This window comes from Lynx canadensis, chromosome D1 (genome assembly GCF_007474595.2).
Source record: "Lynx canadensis isolate LIC74 chromosome D1, mLynCan4.pri.v2, whole genome shotgun sequence".
NCBI classification, from domain to species: Eukaryota; Metazoa; Chordata; class Mammalia; order Carnivora; family Felidae; genus Lynx; species Lynx canadensis.
The window spans coordinates 39,806,101-39,827,639 of NC_044312.2; the positions used below are offsets into that span (position 1 = coordinate 39,806,101).

The 21,539-nt window shown below is 46.6% G+C and overlaps 1 protein-coding gene across 1 annotated transcript in view; it reads left to right on the forward strand.

The window, feature by feature from the left end:
* Positions 1-229: 229 nt before the first annotated feature.
* VSTM5 (V-set and transmembrane domain containing 5) overlaps positions 230-21,539 on the forward strand; it is a 34,397-nt gene continuing 13,087 nt past the window's right edge. The window contains exon 1 of the mRNA XM_030332991.1: positions 230-364. Within this exon, the coding sequence (XP_030188851.1) occupies positions 274-364 (91 nt within the window). The 5' untranslated portion in view covers positions 230-273. The remainder of the gene's footprint in view (positions 365-21,539) is intronic.

Below are 21,539 nucleotides of genomic sequence, written 5' to 3' on the forward strand. Positions count from 1 at the left end.
GCCATTATTTACTTCTGAGCGTGTGCATTCCCATTGCTTTCCCATTCTCTCTGTCTCTCCTCTCTTTTCCTTCCCACTCCTTGGGAACTGGCTCAACCACAATAGGATCAGCTCATCTGCATTTGGCCCTAGAGGACCTGCCAGACTCCGAGGAGGAGGGCAGAGGCGGCGGGCGGGCGGGCGGGAGCCGCACGGCGCTGTGACAGCGCACAGTCGGGCCCGCGCTCGCCGCCTGGAAGCCCATGCCGGGCCGGAGCCGGGCCGGGATTGCTCATGAGGCCTCTGCCGAGCGAGAGTAGGAAGAACCGCGGCATATCCCTGGGGCTCCTCGCCCTCTGCCTGACCGCAGCCTGCTGTCTGCAAAGTAAGCGCGGGGCGGCGGAGGGGGGGGGGGGAGGCGGCGGGGAGAGCGCAGCGGGGAGGCTCGGGGCGCGACGGGGCGGCGGGGCCAGGGGGGCTGCGGAGGACCGCGGGGTGCGCGGGGCGCGGCGGGGGACCGCAGGGCGGCGTGGGGCGGCATTCGGGTCCCGGGTGTCGCGGCTGCCGGGCCACAGGCCCTAGCCCACCTTGGGGGCCCCGCCTGGCAGGGGACGCGCTGCTCCCCGGCGGGGCTGGGCGCGTCCCCTAGGGCGCCGATCGGCCGGAGGGGACGAGCAAACCGCAGGCTCTCCGGTCCTGGCACCTTGGGCCACTTGGGGGTGCCCGTCCCGGCCCCGCCCGGCGGGGCGTTATCAGAGCCGGAAGCCGGCGGGGAGATAACCGGCTCCGGGCCCGGGCGGCCGCCTCCTCTGCAGTATTTTCTATTTCTTTTTCCTGGAATGACCGGACTGCAGCTGAGGTGTTCCGACCCCAAGGGCACGCGGGCCCCGCCCCCTACTGTGGGGACCCCTCGTCCTCCTCCGGGCTTCCCCGGTCACCAGGACATTCTGTAGGCCTTCCCTAAACGCAGAAGAGCCCACAGCAGACTCTCTTGAAGTGAAGGGGTTCTGGGGGTTTGGGTTTGGGTGTTGGGGCTTGAGGTGGCCCTGAGTGGCGGGCTTTGGGTGACCCTAGAATCTCCCTAGTATGGGGAGTCTGGATGTAAGGCACAGCTGCACAAACTCCCAATGGCACAAACTACAGACTGTAAGTTTTACTTTCTCGTCTAGTCATTAACGCTATCGTCATTCCCATTTTACAGATTAGCTAAGTGAGGTTCAGAGTGACTGGTGCAGGGCCATTGGAGGTGGGAGGGCCAATAGTAAGAGCCAGCTCTTACTAAGCATGGATGCATTCACGATCCCTCAGACTTTACAAGACTTCTGTCCTTGAATCCACAAGGCAACCCTCTTAAGTGCTACTCGATTTCTGTTTCACAAGTGAGGAAAGGAGACACAGAGGTTGCTACTTGCACAAAGTCACCCGCTGTTCCTGGGGAGGGTGGGGTGCCAGGGTTCCAACCCGAGCACTCTAGCACTGCACCCTTACACCTCTCTGACTAGACCCCAGCTTTGGAGACTGCACATCTCAGAAACCCAGAAAGACTGGGACCGGGCATGGACTTCTGGCTGCCTGTTGAGGGAGAAGTAACAGGTTGTTATTTCTCAGGTAGGTGGGTGTGTTTGGCCTGGCAGTGACCTTTTCAATTGTTTTTCAAGGCTCCAACACTTTTCCAACCACCATTCTTACACAACAGATGTTCCCAAGACTCAGGCGCCAGCCAATTGCCACAGTGTGTAATTCATTCATTCACTCACTCGTTCAGGGCCCCCCTCTGCCTGTAGGAAGCAGGCCTCAGTGGGGAAACCTAGTTCAGAGTCATGCCCTCAGACAAGCAAACGACAGTGCCAGCTTGCAGTGGTGAGTCTGGAGAGGCAGGAAGTGCAAACCTTCTGGGAGCCCTGGACGTTCAGAACCCAGACTGGAGAACTGGCCCCACTGAGTCATTCGTGGCCCGGTCCCCAGGAAGACAGAGGAGCGGGCTGAGTCTGGTCTGGGGAGGGAGTGGATAGGCCAGAAGCCACCACCGCTAGAATGGAGCTGTGGGTTCTGGGCTTAGCTGGGGACGGGATGGGTGGGAAGGGGCGGGAGAGCCAGTGTAGGGGGAATCTCACCGAAGCCCCCGGAAAGGCCCAGAAACCATTCCAGGACAGGGCCCGTTCATGCTCTGTCTCTCTCTGTCTCAAAAGTAAATAAACGTTAAAAAAAAAAAATTTAAAAAATAAATAAATAAAAATAAAAAAGGAAGTCTTCCAAATTCCTTCATTTCTGATCTCCACGGGAGATCTGACATACTCCATGCTCGTCTGGGAGGGGGCTGCAGACAGGAGACCCTCCTTTCTCTATTACCACCAGGACCTGAGGACACCTATATGTGACACCCTATTTGCTGTCAGACTTTTTTCTTTAACATGTATGTATGTATGTATGTATGTATAATGGACATACAAGGCATTCAATATTACTGTAGGTGTACAATATATTTTTTTTAGATTTTTTAAATTGTTTTTTAAGTTTATTGATTTCTTTTGAGAGAAAGCAAGAGAGCGAGCAGGGGAGGGGCAGAGAGAAGGAGAGAGAGAGAATCCCAAGCAGGCTCTGCACCATCAGCACAGAACCCGATGTGGGGCTCAGACTCGTGAACCATGACAGCATGACCGGAAATGAAACCATGAGTCGGGCGATTAACCGCCTGAGCTATCCAGGTGCCCCTAAGGTGTACAACATATTGATTTGATAATTCTATGTATTGCTCAGTGTTCATCAAGATAAGCGTAGTCATCCTCTGTCACCAACATTATTAAAAGATGATTGACTGCGTTGCCTATGCTGTACTTTTCATCTCTGTGACATTTACTTTATAACTGAAAGTTTGTACCTCTTAATCCCGTGTCCCCACCCTCGCAGCCTCCTCCCCTCTGGCATCCACCAGTTCTCTGTATTTAAGGGTATGTTTCTGGTTTTTTGTTCGTTTGTTTTGTTTTTTAGATTCCACATATAAGTGAAATAATACGGTATTTGTCTTATCCATGTCTGACTTATTTCACGTCGCATAATACCCTCTAGGTCCATCCATGTTGTCACAAATGGCAAGATATTCTTTCTTATGGCTGAGTGATATTCCGTTGTAGATATATACCACTCCTTCTTTATTCATTCATCTATTGATGACACGTCTGTTGCTTCCATATCTTGGCCATTGTACAATAATGCTACAATAGGCATAGGGTTACATATATCTTTTCAAATTAGTGTCTTGGTTTTCTTTGGGTTTTCCAGCAGCAGAAATCCTGGAACCCATGAGAGTTTTAATTTTAATCTTTTGAGGAACTTCCATACTGTTTTCCACAGTGGCTGCCCCAGTTTTCGTCCCCACCCACAATGCATGAGGGCTTCCTTTTGTCCGCATCCTCACCAACATTGGTTTTTTCTTGTCTTTCTGATACTAGCTATTCTGACCTGTGCAAAGTGGTACCTCACTGTGGTTTTGATTTTCATTTCCCTGATGATTAGTGATGTTGAGCATCTTTTCACGTGTCTGTTGGACACCTGTATGTCTTCCTTGGAAAAACGGTTATTCAGATCTTCTGCCCATTTTTTAATCAGGTTGTTTGGGTTTTTTGCTGTTGAATTGTATAAGTTCTTTATATATTTTGGACATTAATCCCTTAGCAGATATACCACTGCAAGTATCTTCAATAGTTGCCCTTTTGTTTTGTTGATGGTTTCCTTTGTAGAGCAAAAGGTTTTTATTTTGGTGTAGTCCTGAGTCTTTATTTTTGCTTTTGTTTCCCTTGCCTGAGGAGACGTATCTAGAAAAATGTTGCAAAGACTGATATTCAAGAGATTACTGCCTCTGTTTTCATTTAGAGGTTTTATGCTTTCAGGTCTCACATTTATGTCTTTAATCCGTTCGAGTTCATTTTTGTGTATGGTTTAGGCAGGTGGTCCAGTTTTATTCTTTTGCATGTAGCTGTCCAGTTTTCCCAAAACCATTTGTTGAAGAGACAAGTATTCTCTTATGTACTCTTGCTTCCTTTGTTGTAAGTTAATTGACCATATAATCTTGGATTTATTTCTGGTCTTTGTATTCCGTTCTGTTGATCTCTGTGCCTGTTTCTGTGCTAATACTATACTGTTTTGATTATTATAGTTATAGTTACAGTATATCTTAAAGTTCAGGGTTATGATACCTTCAGCTTTGTTTTTCTTTCTAAAGATTGTGTGGTTATTTGGGGTCTTTGTGGTTCCATACAAATTTTAGGATTCTTTGTTCCAGTTCTGTGAAAAATGCTGTTGGCATTTTGATAGGGATTGCATTAAATCTGTAGATTGCTTTGGGTAATATGGATTAATGGTAATAAGAATTAATGATATTAATTCTTCTAATCCATGAGCGTGGTATATCTTTCCATTTGTTTGTGTCGTGCTCAATTTCTTTCATCAATGCAGTTTTTCATCAGTGTTCTTTCATCAGTATAGTTTTCAGAGTTTAGGTCTTTCCCCTCCTTGGTTAAATTTATTCGTAGGTATTTTATTCTTGTTGGTGCTATTGTAAATGGAATCGTCTTCATAATTTCTTTATCTGCTACTATTAGTGTGTAGAAATGCAACAGATTTTTGCATATTGATTTTGTGTTCTGCAACTCTACTGAATTCATTTATCAGTTTGAATAGTTTTTTGGTGGAGTCTTTAGGATTTTCTATATATAGTATCATGTCATCTGCAAATAGTGGCAATTTTCTTCTTTCTTACCAGTATGGAGCCTTTTAAAATCTTTGTCTTGTCCACTTGCTGCAGCTAGGATTTCCAGGACTATGTTGAATCAACGTGGGGAGAGTGGACATCCTTGTCTTGTTCCTGATCTCAGAGGAAACACTTTCAGTTTTTCACCCTTGAATATGATGTAAGCTGTGGGCATTTCATAGATTTCCTTTGCTCTGTTGAGGTATGTTTCCTCTAGACCTACTTTATTGAGGGTTTTCATCGTGAACAGGTGTTGTACTTTGTCTAATGCTTTTTCTGCATCTATTAAACTAATCATATGGTTTTTACCCTTCCTCTTGTTAATGTGATGTATCACCTTGAATGATTTACAAATGTTGAACCACCTGGATCTTTATATTAATCTCACTTGAGCATGGTGAATGACTTTATTACTGTGGTGTGGAATTTTGTTTACTCATATTTTGCTGAGGATTTTTGCGTCTTTGTTCATCAGAGATATTGGCCTGTAGTTTTCTCCCTTTTTATAGTGTCTTTGTTTGGTTTGGGTATCAGGGTAATGCTGGCCTCATGGAATCCATTAAGAAGTTTTCCTTCGTCTATTTTTTGAATAGTTTGAAAAGAATAGGTATTAAGTCTTCTTTAAATGAGTCAGAGAATTCACCTGTGTAGCCAACCGGTCCTGGACTTTTGTTTGTTGAGAGTTTTTTTTTATTATTGAATCAATTTTAGTACTAGTAATTGATTAGTCCAGATTTTCCTGAATCAGTTGTGGAAGGGTGTACACTTTCAGGGATCTACCCACGCCTTCTAGGTTGTCCAATTTGTTGGCATATAAATTTTCCCAATATTCTCTTAAAATTCTTTATATTTCTGTGCTGTTGGTTGTTATTTCTTCCGCTTCATTTCTGATTTGATTCATTAGAGTCTTCTCTCTTTATTTTCTTGATGAGTCTGGCTGTAAAGGTTGGTCAATTCTATCTTTTCAAAGAACCAGCACTTGGTTTCATTGATTTTTTTTTTTTTTCCTACTGTTTTTTCTGCCTCCTTCATTTATTTCCCCTGTAATCTTTATTATTTCCTTCTTTCCACTGGTTTGGGGCTTTGTTCTTCTTTTTCTGACTCCATTATGGGTAAGGTTAGGTTGTTTATTTGAGATTTGTTTTGTTTCCTGAGGTAGACCTGTTGCCATAAACTTCCCTCTTAGAACTGCTTTGCTGTGTCCCAGTGATTTTGGATGGTTGTATTTTCATTTTCACTTGTCTCCATATATTTTCGTCTTTTCTTTGATTTCTTTATTGAGTTGTTTAGAAGCATGTTGTTTAGCCTCCATGTGTTTGTGTTTTTTCCAGTCGTTCTCTTGTAATTGATTTTCAGTTTCATATGGTTGTGGTTGGAAAAGATGCTTGATAGGATTTCAATCTTGTTAAATTTATTAAGACGTGTTTTGTGACCTAACATGTGATCTATCCTGGAAGATGTTCCATATGCACTTGGAAGAATATGTAGTCTGTTGTTTTGAGATGGAAAGTTCTGTACATATCTGTTAGTCTATCTGGTCTAATGTGTTTGTTGTTCAAAGCCATTATTTTCTAGTTGATTTTCTGTCTGGATGATCTACCCATTGATGTATGTGCTGTGTTAAAGTCCCCTACTATTATTGTATTATGTCAGTTTCTTCCTTTATGCCTGAAAATCATTGCTGTATGTATTTAGGAACTCTGTGTTGGGTCCATAAATATTTACAATTGTTATATCCTCTTGTTGGACTGATACATTTATCATTATGTAGGGCCCTTTTTTGTGTCTTGCTACAGTCTTTTTTTTTTTTTTTTTATGAAATTTATTGACAAATTGGTTTCCATACAACACCCAGTGCTCATCCCAAAAGGTGCCCTCCTCAATACCCATCACCCACCCTCCCCTCCCTCCCACCCCCCATCAACCCTCAGTTTGTTCTCAGTTTTTAACAGTCTCTTATGCTTTGGCTCTCTCCCACTCTAACCTCTTTTTTTTTTTTTTTTTCCTTCCCCTCCCCCATGGGTTCCTGTTAAGTTTCTCAGGATCCACATAAGAGTGAAACCATATGGTATCTGTCTTTCTCTGTATGGCTTATTTCACTTAGCATTACACTCTCCAGTTCCATCCACGTTGCTACAAAGGGCCATATTTCATTTTTTCTCATTGCCACATAGTATTCCATTGTGTATATAAACCACAATTTCTTTATCCATTCATCAGTTGATGGACATTTAGGCTCTTTCCATAATTTGGCTATTGTTGAGAGTGCTGCTATGAACATTGGGGTACAAGTGCCCCTATGCATCAGTACTCCTGTATCCCTTGGATAAATTCCTAGCAGTGCTATTGCTGGGTCATAGGGTAGGTCTATTTTTAATTTTCTGAGGAACCTCCACACTGCTTTCCAGAGCGGCTGCACCAATTTGCGTTCCCACCAACAGTGCAAGAGGGTTCCCGTTTCTCCACATCCTCTCCAGCATCTATAGTCTCCTGATTTGTTCATTTTGGCCACTCTGACTGGTGTGAGGTGATACCTGAGTGTGGTTTTGATTTGTATTTCCCTGATAAGGAGCGACGCTGAACACCTTTTCATGTGCCTGTTGGCCATCTGGATGTCTTCTTTAGAGAAGTGTCTATTCATGTTTTCTGCCCATTTCTTCACTGGGTTATTTGTTTTTCGGGTGTGGAGTTTGGTGAGCTCTTTATAGATTTTAGATACTAGCCCTTTGTCCGATATGTCATTTGCAAATATCTTTTCCCATTCCGTTGGTTGCCTTTTAGTTTTGTTGGTTGTTTCCTTTGCTGTGCAGAAGCTTTTTATCTTCATAAGGTCCCAGTAATTCACTTTTGCTTTTAATTCCCTTGCCTTTGGGGATGTGTCGAGTAAGAGATGGCTACGGCTGAGGTCAGAGAGGTCTTTTCCTGCTTTCTCCTCTAAGGTTTTGATGGTTTCCTGTCTCACATTTAGGTCCTTTATCCATTTTGAGTTTATTTTTGTAAATGGTGTGAGAAAGTGGTCTAGTTTCAACCTTCTGCATGTTGCTGTCCAGTTCTCCCAGCACCATTTGTTAAAGAGGCTGTCTTTTTTCCATTGGATGTTCTTTCCTGCTTTGTCAAAGATGAGTTGGCCATACGTTTGTGGGTCTAGTTCTGGGGTTTCTATTCTATTCCATTGGTCTGTGTGTCTGTTTTTGTGCCAATACCATGCTGTCTTGATGATGACAGCTTTGTAGTAGAGGCTAAAGTCTGGGATTGTGATGCCTCCTGCTTTGGTCTTCTTCTTCAAAATTCCTTTGGCTATTCGGGGCCTTTTGTGGTTCCATATGAATTTTAGGATTGCTTGTTCTAATTTCGAGAAGAATGCTGGTGCAATTTTGATTGGGATTGCATTGAATGTGTAGATAGCTTTGGGTAGTATTGACATTTTGACAATATTTATTTTTCCAATCCATGAGCAGGGAATGTCTTTCCATTTCTTTAAGTCTTCTTCAATTACCTTCATAAGCTTTCTATAGTTTTCAGCATACAGATCCTTTACATCTTTGGTTAGATTTTCTTGCTACAGTCTTCATGGTTTTTTTAATTTATTTTTTCTATTTTATTATTTAAAAAAATTTTTTTTAATGTTTTTATTTATATTTGAGACAGAGAGAGACAGAGTATAAGCAGGGGAGGGGCAGAGAGAGAGAGGGAGACACAGAATCTGAAGCAGGCTCCAGGCTCTGAGCTGTCAGCACAGAGCCCGACGTGGGGCTCAAACTCACAGACTGTGAGATCATGACCTGAGCTGAAGTCCGACACTTAACTGACCGAGCCACCCAGGCTCCCCTTCATTTATTTTGTTAAGTTTATTTATTTATTTAGAGAGAGAGAGAGAGGGAGAGACAGACGGAGAGGGGCAGAGAGAGAGGGACAGGGAGAGAATCCCAAGCAGGCTCCACACTGTCAGCACAGAGCCAGATGCAAGGCTTGATCTCACAAACCATGAGATCATGACGTGAGCCAAAATCAAGAGTCAGATACTTAACCGATTGAGCCACCCATGCACCCCGTTACAGTCTTCATTTTAAAGCCTATTATGTCTGATAGAAGTATTGCTACCTTGGCTTTTTTTCTCTCCTCTCATTTGCATAGTATATGTTTTCCCAGCCCTTCACTTCAATAGGTATGTGTCTTTAGGTCTCAAGTGAGTTGGCAGCATACAGATGGGTATTTTTTTTAATCCATTCAGTCACCCTATGTTTTTGATTGGAGGGTTTAGTTCATTTACATTTGAAGCAATTATTGATAGGTAGGTACTTAATGCCATTCTGTTCATTGTTTTCTGGTTGTTTTTGTAGTTCTCTGCTCCTTTCTTCTCTTGTTTTCTGGCCTTGTGGTCTGATGGGTTTCTTCAGTGTTGTGCTTGGATTTCTTTCTCTTCGGTTTTTGCACACCAATTATAGATTTTTGATTTGTGGTTACCACTGGGTTCAAATACAACATCTTATATGTATAGCGGTCTATATTAGGTTAATGATCGCTTAAGTTGGAACACATTCTAAAAGCACTAATGTGTCCTGTATATGATATCATATTTTGCATGTTTTTATGTTGCCTATCCCCTAATTTTTATAGATATAATTGATTTTCCTACTTTTGCACGTTAATCTCCATTCTGACTTTGTAACTGGTTAATCTACTACTTTACTATATGTTTGCTTTTACTTGTGAAATTCTTTCTCTTTCATAATTTTCTTACTTCTAGTTATGGCCTTTTCTTTCCCCTCAAAGAATTCCTTTTAACATTTCTGGTAAGCCTGGGTTAGTGGTGATGAACTCCTTTAACTTTTGTTTCCTGGGAAACTCTCCTTCTATTCTGAAGGATTACCTTGCCTGGTAGGGCATTTTTGGTTGTAGTTTTTCCCTTTTAGCACTTTGAATATGAATATATCATGCCACTTCTGGCCTATAAAGTTTCTGCTGAGAAATCAGTCAATAGCCTTATGGAGTTTTTCCTGTATGTAACTGTTGGCTTTTCTCTTGCTGCTTTTTTTTTTTTTTAAGTTTATTTATTTTGGGAGAGACAGACACCTCTAGTGGGGGAAGGGGCAGAAAGAGAGGGAGACAGAGAATCCCAAGCAGGCTCTGCACTGTCAGCACAAGCCCAATGTGGGGCTCAAACCCACGAAACCTGGAGATCATGACCTGATCTGAAATCAAGAGTTGGATGCTTAACTGTCTGACTCACCCAGGTGCCCTGGTCTCCTGCTGCTTTTCAAATTAAAGGTTCAATTCTCTTTCGTCATCGTCATCGTTTTAATGATTGTGTGCCTTGGTGTGAACCTCCTAGGGTTAATCTTGTTAGGGGCTCTCTGTGCTTTCTGAATCAGCAAGTCTGTTTCCTTCCCCAGATTAGGGTTTTTCAGCTGTTATTTCTTCAATTTTTTATTTAAAAACATTTTTTTATGTTTATTCATTTTTTTTTAAATTTTTTTTAACGTTTATTTATTTTTGAGACAGAGAGAGACAGAGCATGAACAGGGAATGGTCAGAGAGAGAGGGAGACATAGAATTTGAAACAGGCTCCAGGCTCTGAGCGGTCAGCACAGAGCCCGACGCGGGGCTCGAACTCATGGACCGCAAGATCATGACCTGAGCCGAAGTCGGAAACTTAACCGACTGAGCCACCCAGGCGCCCCTGTTTATTCATTTTTTGATAGAGACAGAGCGTGAGTAGGGGAGGGGCAGAGAGAGAGGGAGACACAGAATCTGAAACGGGCTCCAGGCTTTGAACTGACAGCACAGAGCCTGACGCGGGGCTCGAACTCACGGACCGTGAGATCATGACCTGAGCCGAAGTCAGACGCCTAACCAACTGAGCCACCCAGACGCCCCTCTTCATTTTTTTTTTAAATTTTTTTATTTTTGAGAGAGAGAGACAGAGAGAGAGACAGAGAGAGAGAGAGAGACAGAGGCAGAGAGAGAGAGAGAGAGAGAGAGAATGAGCGGGGGAGGGGCAGAGAGAGAGGGAGACACAGAATCCAAAGCAGGCTCCAGGCTCCGAGCTGTCAGCACAGAGCCGGACATGGGGCTTAAACCCACAGACCGCGAGATCATGACTTGAGCCGAAGTCTGGCACTTAACAAACTGAGCCACCCAGGCACCCCTGATAGGAGTCTTCTGCCCTCTTCTCTCCCTCTTCTCCTTCTGGGATCCTTACCAATGCACATGTTATTACACCTGATGATTTCACAGAGTTCCCTTAACCTATTCTCATGTTTTTACTATTCTTTTTCCTTTTTGCTGCTCAGCTTGGTTGCTTTTCATTGCTCTGTCTGCTGTTAGACTCTTAAAAAATATATTTTAATATATCTCAAGTCAGGACACATCAATATCAAATTGATTGCTTTGCTCTAACTCCGTTGGCCTGGACGGAAGTTGAGCCCTTCCTGAGAGGATGTGTGTTGCTTCTGTCAGTCACCAGGAGGCTTCTTATCTGGGGAGTAGGAAAGACTTCATGGAGAAGGTGAGGCCAAGTCTTGAAATATGAGTCGTGTATACCACAGGACGAGATGGAGTAGACAATTCTAGGGATACAGCAGGCACTCAAAAAATAGGTGCCCGGTTCCTTCTCGGGCCTGGCCCAGAAGGGTCCAGACATGCTAAACAAGGGAAGCGGAAGCGTGCTGCTGCCTTACCCTGCATCTACCAGGATCTTAGCGGAAACCCCACTCCGAGACCCTGCTGACACTGCGCCTCCTTGGTCCAGTGCATTCGTGAGCCTGGTCTGCCCGCACCTGCGTTTTCCCTGGACAGGAAAGTATTTACTTATCCAGCAGTAAATGGGGGTAGGAGAGAGGCCAGGTTGGCAAGTTCAAAGTTAGAAAATGATTTTCTCCCGTAACTGGGAAGGCCCCAGTCAGCCTTGTGGGCAAAGAAGAAATAGCACATTGGACCGTAAAGGGAGCACTGGACGTTCCTTGTTCGAGTGTGCTTCAGGAAGCACATTGCCCTTTCCTCCTGCTGAGTCACGCCCTGGGGACAGCTATGGCCTGTGCCATGCAGACCCCAGAGGAGCCTGGCTGCTCTGGGACTTCCTGAGGAATCCTTAGCTGGCAGAAAAGGAAGAGCCCGGGGAGCTGGTCCCAGTCCCAGCGCTGGCTGTAAACCCTGTACCCACGCAAGTCCCCGTCCTCTCTGAGTGCACAGGGCAGTGAGCTTGGTGGTTCTCAGCCAAGGCTGCACATTAGAACCCTGTGGGGGGCTTGTAAGACCTACAGATGCCCACACCCTACTCTAGAGAGTCAAACTGGTATCTCCAAGGGCGGGAGCCGGTACCGCTGTGTTCTGATTTTTAGTTCCTTAGGTGATCCTAATGTGTGACCAGGCAGTGCTCCTGGACTAGGCCATTTCTATGTCCCCTCCATGAGTCTCATCCCACGGAAACAGTCAGGAAGCGTACGTGTCTCTCCTACCTTCTGGTCTCAGAACACCCACCATTGTGTAGCGGAGCCTCACTTATGTCTTATTTGTGGTTTTTATCCTGACCTACCTATAGATACTTTCCCACCAGGCTTAGGTCAGGAAGACAAGGCTGCCTAGCTTGGAAGTCGGGTTTGCTCAATAGTTCTAGTACCCATGATGTGAGAGGCCAGGATACTCAGCAGGAGGGGAAGGCATGGCCCGGGGCAGGGCAGGGGCGGGGAGGGCGGGGTGAGTCACATCCTAGCCTGATGATTGGATGTTAGGTGCCCTGGGGCCACAGAGAAAGGGATTTACCTGGCTTGTTTGGATTTGGGAAGAGGCTTCTAAAAGCGGAAACCGGGGAAGGCCAAGTAGGAGGTAGTCAGGTGAGCAAGGAGGGAGGCAGCTCTGAGTAACAGGAATTAAGAAGCACAGACCCAGCCTTGCCCTCTTTCCTCCCTTTGCACCAATAGCAGGTGACCATTCTTTGGTTAAACCAGGTCTTCCAACACTTGGCCAATTTCTTCCTATGCAATCTTGTAAGTTCTGTAAAAGTTAAAGAAACAGAGTTTGGGAAGGCTCTGGCTCTGGATCATAGGTTGAGCGTGCTGGAATAGTTCCTCTGACAGACCCTTACACTAGTGCCAGAGAATTGGGAGGGAGATGTGGGTCCCTTGGCCCCAGGCAGTGACCAGGGGACCTCACGTGAGACTTCTCGATTTGCCCTTTTCTACCAATGTACCATTCGCTGCCCCGGGCTCACTAGAGGAATAGATCACATTCCTTTTGGAAGCCAATGCCCAGAAGCAGAAGCTCAGGCTTGATCTTTCCTGTTGCCATCAACCAAGCCTTCTATATACGTTGGGATGGGACTTCAGGGGTTCTTGAACCACAGCTTATTCCTTCATGTCGAGGAGACCATGGATTCAACGTGGCAGCCCCAGCCTGAATGAGCCATCCATCGTGTTACACGTCACTGGGCGCTGGCCATTCGGATCTCAGCACATGCTGGGCGCTCACCTGCTCCTTCCGGCAGGGAGGTGGGCAGTCAGTCCTCTGACACGAACGCAAGGCAGGCTGGGAACTATGTTACAGGAGCCCGGGGGGCCCTGGCGGAGGAGGCACCTTGAGTGAGCACACACCTGAGATAGGGGAGGGGGGAGTCTGAACTGAGAACGAGGGGAGAAGGGCCCAGAGGGGAGAGGTCTGGTGAACTAGAATTGGGTGGCGAGGAGTCTTGAGGGATGGGGATGGAAAAGAAAGTTGAGAGCAGATTACTGAGGACTTTCAGGGCCAGGGGAGACACAGCAGATGTGTGGTCTAGAAGACCACTCCAGCTGACCGAAGAGAAGAAAAGGCAGTCTCTCCCGAGTTTTTATACTTGCTAATAATAGTTACAAGACAACGATATGTGTGGCTGTTTATTGAGCACCTGCTTTGTGCCAGGTATTGCAAACAGCAGGCTTCCACTCACCTTCACATAATCCTGCAAATAGGTGCTGTTGGCTATTGGCCCCCATTATACAGATGAAGAAACTGAGGCTCAGAGAGGTTGAGGAGCTTGCCTAAAGGTACTCATTCCACTAGGCGCTTATGGAAAGCCCACAGTGCCAGGCATTGTGATGCGCCCTGGGGACTCAACAGTGAAGAAAATGGATCTGCCCGCCCCACCACCATGTTCATAGTTGACAGCTGATCGAGGAGGATGAGCCATTAATCACGAGGAATTACCACGGACCGGGATAAGTGTGTTGATAGACAGGAACAGGGAGCTATGGGAACACAGAGCTGGGCCCCCTAACCTAGAGTGGAGCGATCAGGGAAGGCTTCCTGGAAGAAGTGGTATGTAAAATCTACAGGGTGAAGAGGAATCGGCCCCTGAGTGCCTCTGAAGGGGGAACTTTGTACCCTAACTGTGGTACCTAGTCATGAATGTGCCTAAATCCTTTCATTGCTCTATACCTTTCTTCCAAGGGCCTTCAGGCATCCTATAAATACCTCTCAAAGAACCATTGGGAAGTCACCCCACTTCATTTCTTCCTTAGTCCTCCTGTTCCACACATATTAACTGTGGAGTTACCTGAGAACCTCACTTTCCAGTTCCCCAGGCTGGACACTGGCCCAGGCCCGACCATAAGTCCTGTAGCCCCGCTGTGCCGACAGCGAACCCTGCGGCACCCTGCCCTCCTCCCCCACAAGGCTGTGCAGGGCCAGGCAGCCCGCCTCCACCATGCCCGGCTGGCTTCCTTGACATCCGGGTAGAAATGCAGCCCATGGCTATTCAGAAGAGTTCAGCTTTGCAGCAAGGGTGGCTCTTGCTTGTGGTAGAGAGATCCCAAAAGGAATTCTGTGAGGAAATCATAAGATTTACAAGTGCTCATTCCAGTCTATACCTGCTATGGGATTTGGGCTGGAAGAACCAGCTCCGGTCCCTGGTACAACTCCGGCTTCTGTTTGCACACACCCAGGGATGGGGAGCTCACTACTTCAGTAAGCAGCTGAGTGGATCGTCAGAGAATTTTCATTAATAATAGCTAATATTTATTGAGTGATCGCCAGGCGTTGGAAACTGTGATACGCTCCTTATAGGTATTGTCTCACTGAAACTTCTTTCTGCTGCAGGAGGTTGGGTCACAGCACTATTGTAGTGTATCTATTTCATAGGTACGCAACTGACGCTGGAAGACTAAGGAGTTTATCCCAGATCACACAGCCATTACTGGCAGACCTAAATTCTGACTCCAGAGTCCATGAATGCATCTATTACACCCACACGGCCTCAGTTCTGTTTACCAGAACCTTCCTCATTTCAATCTTTACCCACCGATCCTCATTCTGGCAATGACTGGGAGTCCCAAAGCTTCCTTTCTCCAAGATGAGAGGTTCTGCAGCAGAGGCGGTCCCTCCCCTCCCCCCGCCGGTGTGGTGGCCTAAGAGGTGTTAGCAGTGTCGGAGAAGGAGAGGAGGGGCCGGCCTGCAGGGATCCTCAGTGCCCCTCAGGGCTTGCAGTTTCACAGCTACCAAAGTTCTGAGCATGCGGTCCCAAGACCAGCAGCATTACCTAGAAACCTGTTAAAAATGCAAACTCTGAGGCCTTCCCCCAAGACTACTGAATGAGAAATGGAATGCGGCCTACCAATTGTATTTTATTTTTTTAAATGTTCATTTATTTATTTTTTTTTAATTTTTTTTCAACGTTTTTTATTTATTTTTGGGACAGAGAGAGACAGAGCATGAACGGGGGAGGGGCAGAGAGAGAGGGAGACACAGAATCGGAAACAGGCTCCAGGCTCCGAGCCATCAGCCCAGAGCCCGACGCGGGGCTCGAACTCACGGACCGCGAGATCGTGACCCGGGCTGAAGTCGGACGCGTAACCGACTGCGCCACCCAGGCGCCCCTCATTTATTTATTTTTGAGAGAGGGAGAGGGCGAGCGGGGGAGGGTCAGAGAGAGAGGAAAACAGACTCCAAAGCAGTCTCCGCACTGTCAGCCCCACGCGGGGCTCGAACTCACCAACCAACCGCGACCTGAGCCAAAGTCGGACGCTTAAGTGACTGTAATTGCATTTTTTTTTCAACGTTTTTTATTTATTTTTGGGACAGAGAGAGACAGAGCATGAACGGGGGAGGGGCAGAGAGAGAGGGAGACACAGAATCGGAAACAGGCTCCAGGCTCCGAGCCATCAGCCCAGAGCCCGACGCGGGGCTCGAACTCACGGACCGCGAGATCGTGACCTGGCTGAAGTCGGACGCTTAACCGACTGCGCCACCCAGGCGCCCCTGTAATTGCATTTTAACAAGACCTCCGGTGATTCTGATCCAGCTAAATGTTGAGAACCACTGCATTATAGCCTTGGAGAAACGGGAGGGGCCCAATGGAATTATTTAACTTTCCTCCCTAACCCCCAACGCATCCCTAGAAGTAATAAAATTTGCAGGATGCCAGAAAAAATTCATTTCTCCCAGAAAGAGCTGGCACAGGTGCCCCACACATCCCTCTTACCTGGCAGGCCTCCATTGCTTTGGCTTTAGGCTTTGTTAAGTGCTTCTTTGAAGGGTTATGAGCCTTCAGCGGCTAGCCCCTTAGTGCGGATTCACTCAGTAGTTACCAATCTTGGCTGCACACTGGAATAACATGTGAACTGTTATTTTAGATATTATTAAGTTTATTTATTTTGAGAGAGAGAGCACGGGGAAGGGGCAGAGAGAGAGGAAAAGAGAGAGAATCCCAAGCAGGCTCTGCACTGTCATTGCATAGCCCGATGTGGGGCTCAAACTCATGAACCGAACTATGAGATGGGGACCTGAGCTGAAATCAAGAGTCAGATGCTTCACCCACTGAGCCACCTACGCGCCCCCCACATGGGGACTTTTAAAGATCACAGAGGCTTCCGTCCCTCTTTCCTTTCCCCCCAAAAGATTCTGAATACTTCTACCCAAAGGGGTAGGATTCTTAAAAGCTTCGCCAGATGATCTAATGTTCAATCAAGGATGTCAGGATTCAATCAGGCTTCTCGGCTATGGTGAATGAGTAGATTAGGTCAAGTGGCCCACTTGGGTCCAGTTAGCTGTGGCCGGGGAGGCCGGCTGAAAGGCCCTCTGCATGGGAATTCTGAGAACGATAGCAGTGGAGCTGGTCAGGCACCACATTAACTAATAATGGCCTTCCACGCAGAGCGAGCGACCCGAATTGGTGCTCTGTGAATGTTAGTCCCCTTGGCCTCCCTTCCTAAGTGCTTGTTGAATGGAAGGAGACTCGATTGGATTCTCATGGCCTGGAATCAGAGCTCCATCTGGGTGAGAAATCAGGGAAGGGAGCTCCCCCTGTGCCCTGGCTATCAGCTTCTCACAGCCTTAAGGGTTTTGGGGGGGTTTTTTATTGGATCATTGACAGCCAAGCCTTGATGGTCCCTAATTACAAATGAGGAAATGGAGGGGCAGAGAGATAAAAGGCTTTGCAGAGTCACCCAGCAAGGGTGTGGTGCCACCCAAACGGCACCTGTGGCTTTTGGTTACACACAGTGTGAGTAGAGTGGCCTTCCCAGGCCCACATCCTGCCCTTCTCTGCCACCCTCTGCTCCGGCAGGCAGGTGTGCCTTCTCAGCATCTGAGGAAGCCTGCGGAGTGTTCTCTGTGTGGTCAGAGAAGAAGCCAGAAGGGACGCCAGGATACCTGGGGAGTGTGGCAGTCCAGAAGGCACAAGTGTGCTTCAGGTAGGAGAGGTGGCCAGCGGTGCCCAGGAGGAGAAGGTCGTTTGCTGAGAAGGAAGAGGAATTTGGAGGTCTAAAGAGATTGGAGGGAGCTGGTCATAGTAATCGTGGAAAAGGGAGTAAATTCACAAGAAAAAGCGTTGTGAGGTTGGCAGTATGGAGGGTCCCCTTGAATTTGGTGATCGTGAATGTGTGCTGGAAACCGTGTGCTTTGTTCTGGAGGGTGTCTGTTGAGGGACATTCTTCCGCAGTGTTGACAGCTCGGGTTTGAGCAGAGAGGGAGTAGAGATCTGTGGACCCAGACTCGGCAGATGTGATGAAAACACAGAGACCAGTGGAGTAGGAAGAACTGACAAGAGTGCTTGGAACATGGCAGGCCATGGTACCCCAGGCTGGCTAGGGAGGGAAGTGAGGATTATGGATGGGGAAAAGTGGAAGGAGTCGGAAGGGAAGGACGCATGAGGCCAGTGGGAGCAGTTGAAGAGTAAACAGGAACGAGAAAAGGCTGTGGTCAGGGCGGGCTGCTTTACTGGAGGCCAAGGGTGAATGTTCTGGTAGACAAGGGTGCTGGATGGGTCGTCCAGGGGGATGCTGGAGGTGCTTACAGCGATGCCAAGCCCCACAGGAGAGTTGCCAGTGTGTTCGGAGAATGAAGAAGAGGGGTGCCTGGGTGGCTCAGTTGGTTAAACATCTGACTCTTGAGTTCAGCTCAGATCACGATCTCACCGTCGTGAGATCAAGCTCCGAGTCTGGTTCTGTGCCGAGTGTGGAGTCTGCTTAGGATCCATTCTCTCTCTCTCTCTCTCATTCTGTCTGTCTCAAAAAAAAAAAAAAAAAAAAAGAAGGGGCGCCTGGGTGGCTTAGTTGGTTGAGCATCCGACTTTGCCTCAGGTCATGCTCCGGTCATGATCTCGCGGCTCATGAGTTCAAGCCCCACGTTGGACTCTGTGGTGACCGCTCAGAGCCTGGAGCCCGCTTCAGATTCTCTGTCTCCCCCTCTCTCTGCCCCTCCCCTGCTCACACTCTGTCTCTCTGTCTCTCAAAAATAAATAAACATTAAAAAAAAATTTACAAAAAGGAGAAGGAGAAGAAGAAAGACTGGGGGATTTCTCCCGCTGTTGAGGGGAGAGGGTGGAATGACCAACTGCAAGAGAACAGATTTGATTTTGCAAGGCAGCGGAAAGTGATCGTCTAAACCAGTGCCGTCTAAAAGAAATATATTGCAAGTCATACATGTAATTTTGAATTTTCTAGTGGCCACATTAAAAAAGTAAAAAGAAACAGGTGTGATTTAATCATATATTTTTAACCCAATATATTCAGGGTATTATTCCAACATCTAATCAATGTAAAAAAATTACTAATGAGATATTTTGCCTTCTGTTTAACATACTAAATGCTGTCTTCAAAATCCGGGGTGTATTTACACTTAGGGCACATCTCCTTTCGGACTGGCCAATTCCAAGTGCCCAATAGCTACATGTGTGGCTAGTAGCTCCCGTATTGGCAAGCCCAGTTCGGGACTGTTGCCTCTGGTGACATGGGCCTCGCAAGTCTTTACCAGCACTGAGCCATGTGCCATGTGGGGAAATATAAAAGAGGTATAAAAATCCACCTCTGTCCTCAGTGTTTTATTTTTATTAGAGGTGTCTGTGGAGCATTGAAAGTGCTTTGGGGGGGCTCCTGGGTGGCTCAGTCGGTTGAGGGTCCAACTTCAGCTCAGGTTATGATCTCGGGTTTCATGAGTTCGAGCCCCACATCGGGCTCATTGCTGTCAGCCTGTCAGCACAGAGCCGGCTTCAGATCCTCTGTCCCCGTCTCTCTGCCCCTCCCCCGCTTGCACTCTCCCCAGAATAAATAAATGTTAAAAGAAAGGAAAAGAAAAGGAAGTGCCTTGAGTTCCAGCCTCAGCTCTGATTTTCTAGTTGGTGAGAGCTTGGGCTCTGTGTTACGCCTCTGGGCCTCCGTGTCCTTGTCCAGAAAGTAATGTAAAGTAAATAAGCAAGTGAAGCATAGTTTTTTTTTTTTTTTTTTTTTTTTTTGATAGTTTATGTATTTATTTTGAGGAGCAGATGTGTGGGGGAGGGGCAGAGAGAGAGGGAGAAAATCCCAAGCAGGTTCCACACTGTCAGCACAGAGCCCAACGCGGTGGGGGGGGGGGGGTAGTCTTAATCTCACGAACCTTAAGGTCATGACTTGAGCTGAAATCAAGAGCGGACGCCCAGCCATCTGAGCCACCCAGGCAGCCCGTGAAGCATATTAACCCAGGTCTCCTGCCTGCCTGCCTCCCAGGTGGAGATAGTACCTGTGAATTACTAACATTTTCCAATGTGAAAAGTCCGTGGCTGAGATTGGCATGCAATGTATTTATTTTGAGGATCATGCCATTTTTTATTTTTTAAGTAATTCACAAACTTGCTAAAATAGCCCAACTGTCCAAAAAGGCATAAAGTGAAATGTAAGGCTTTCTTCAACCCCAGATACCCAGTCCGTCCCCAAAGACGAGCACATCACTGGTTTTTAGAGTATCCTTCCAGAGATCTTCTATGTCGTTATGTGGATAACTCTATGTGCGTGTGTATATACATATTGTTACTTAAATGGAAGTATTCTCTGTATTCTGTTATGCCTTGTGCTTTTTCATTATTTTTTAGATAATCGAATATCAGTGCATATAGATGTATCTCATTCTTTAAATGTCTCCGTAGTACTAGAATATGAATATTGATAATTTTGTTTAACCAGTTGTGACATAGTAAATACATATTTGGTCACCTCTCCCTGGTTCCTCACACAGAGCCCCTCATATCCTAGTCATTTACTAGGTAATAGGAGCATCTCCTGTTACAATATTTGGTCTTACTCCTTGGTTCCTGACACAAAAGCTAACTGAGGCCCTTGGAATCTCCAGAGTGATAAGTCTGTCTTTTTGTTTGCCAATGAGGTGACTTTTGGAAGATGAAGTCTGGTTGGTAGAGGAGCTAACCATGGGATTAGAAAGTTAGAACTTTCAGCCCTAACCTCCTTCCACCACAACCTCTGGAGATAAGAGAGAGGCTAGGGATTGAGTCAATCACCAATGGCCAATGACTTTATCAATTCTTCCCAAGTAAGGGAACTTCCCCCCAGATGCTAACTGAAGAAGCTTGGAGAGCTTCTGGATTGGTGAGCCCATCAAGGTGCTGGGAGGGTGGCACACCTGGAGAGGGAATGGAACCTTTGCACATACCTGCCTACACCTCTCTTCCATGTCGCTCTTCCTGAGTTGTATCCTTTATAAAAATAACAGATAATAGTAGAGTGCTCTCCTGAATTCTGTGAGCCATTCTAGCAAACTATTGAACCTGAGGAGGGGGTGGCAGAAACCTCTGTTTTATAGCCAGTTGGTCAGAAGTACAGGAGGCCCAGGGTCGCCCTGGGGGGCTCAGTCAATTAAACATCCAACTCTTGATTTCGGCTCAGGTCATGATCTCGAGGTTCGTGAGGTCTAGGCCCACATCGGGCTCTGCACCTACAGTGCGGAACTTGCTCGGGATTCCCTATCTCCCTCTCTCTGTGCCCCTTCACCCCCTCCCCCCAAATAAATAAATAAACATTTAAAAAAAGGAAGTACGGAGGCCTGGACTTGTAGTTGGTGTCTAAAGTGGGGGCGGTCTCATAAGACTGAGCCCTTTAGGGGTGGGGTGTGCTCTCCCTGCGGGTAGTTGGTGTTGGAAGAGTTACGAGTAGTGTAAGAGCCCGTTTTCCCTTACTGGTCTCTTACCGGTGAGCATACAGGATGCCTCTGGTCTTTTGCTACTACAAAAGACTACACTGTGCTTCAGTAACAAAACCTACATTTGTGTTCCCTTATTACTTGTAGGATCCGTTCATAACCGTGGAATTTCTGGGTCAAGAGGTGTGTGCTAATACTATTTTCATAGATTTTACCATATTGCCCTCCAAGAAGGTGACCCCCATTTACAAATCCCCACAGTAATGTTGGAGTATAACTTCGTCCTGCTTCTGACAACGTAACGTTATCAGACCGCTTCGTCTTTCCCAGTGGATAGCGGCCGAGCCATTCAGCTTTCCCAGCCGGGGTTTTGCTGGGCTGTGATAATTGCATAAGACAGGTGGTCACAGGTGGTGACCCACAGAAATGCTATTTTGGAGTG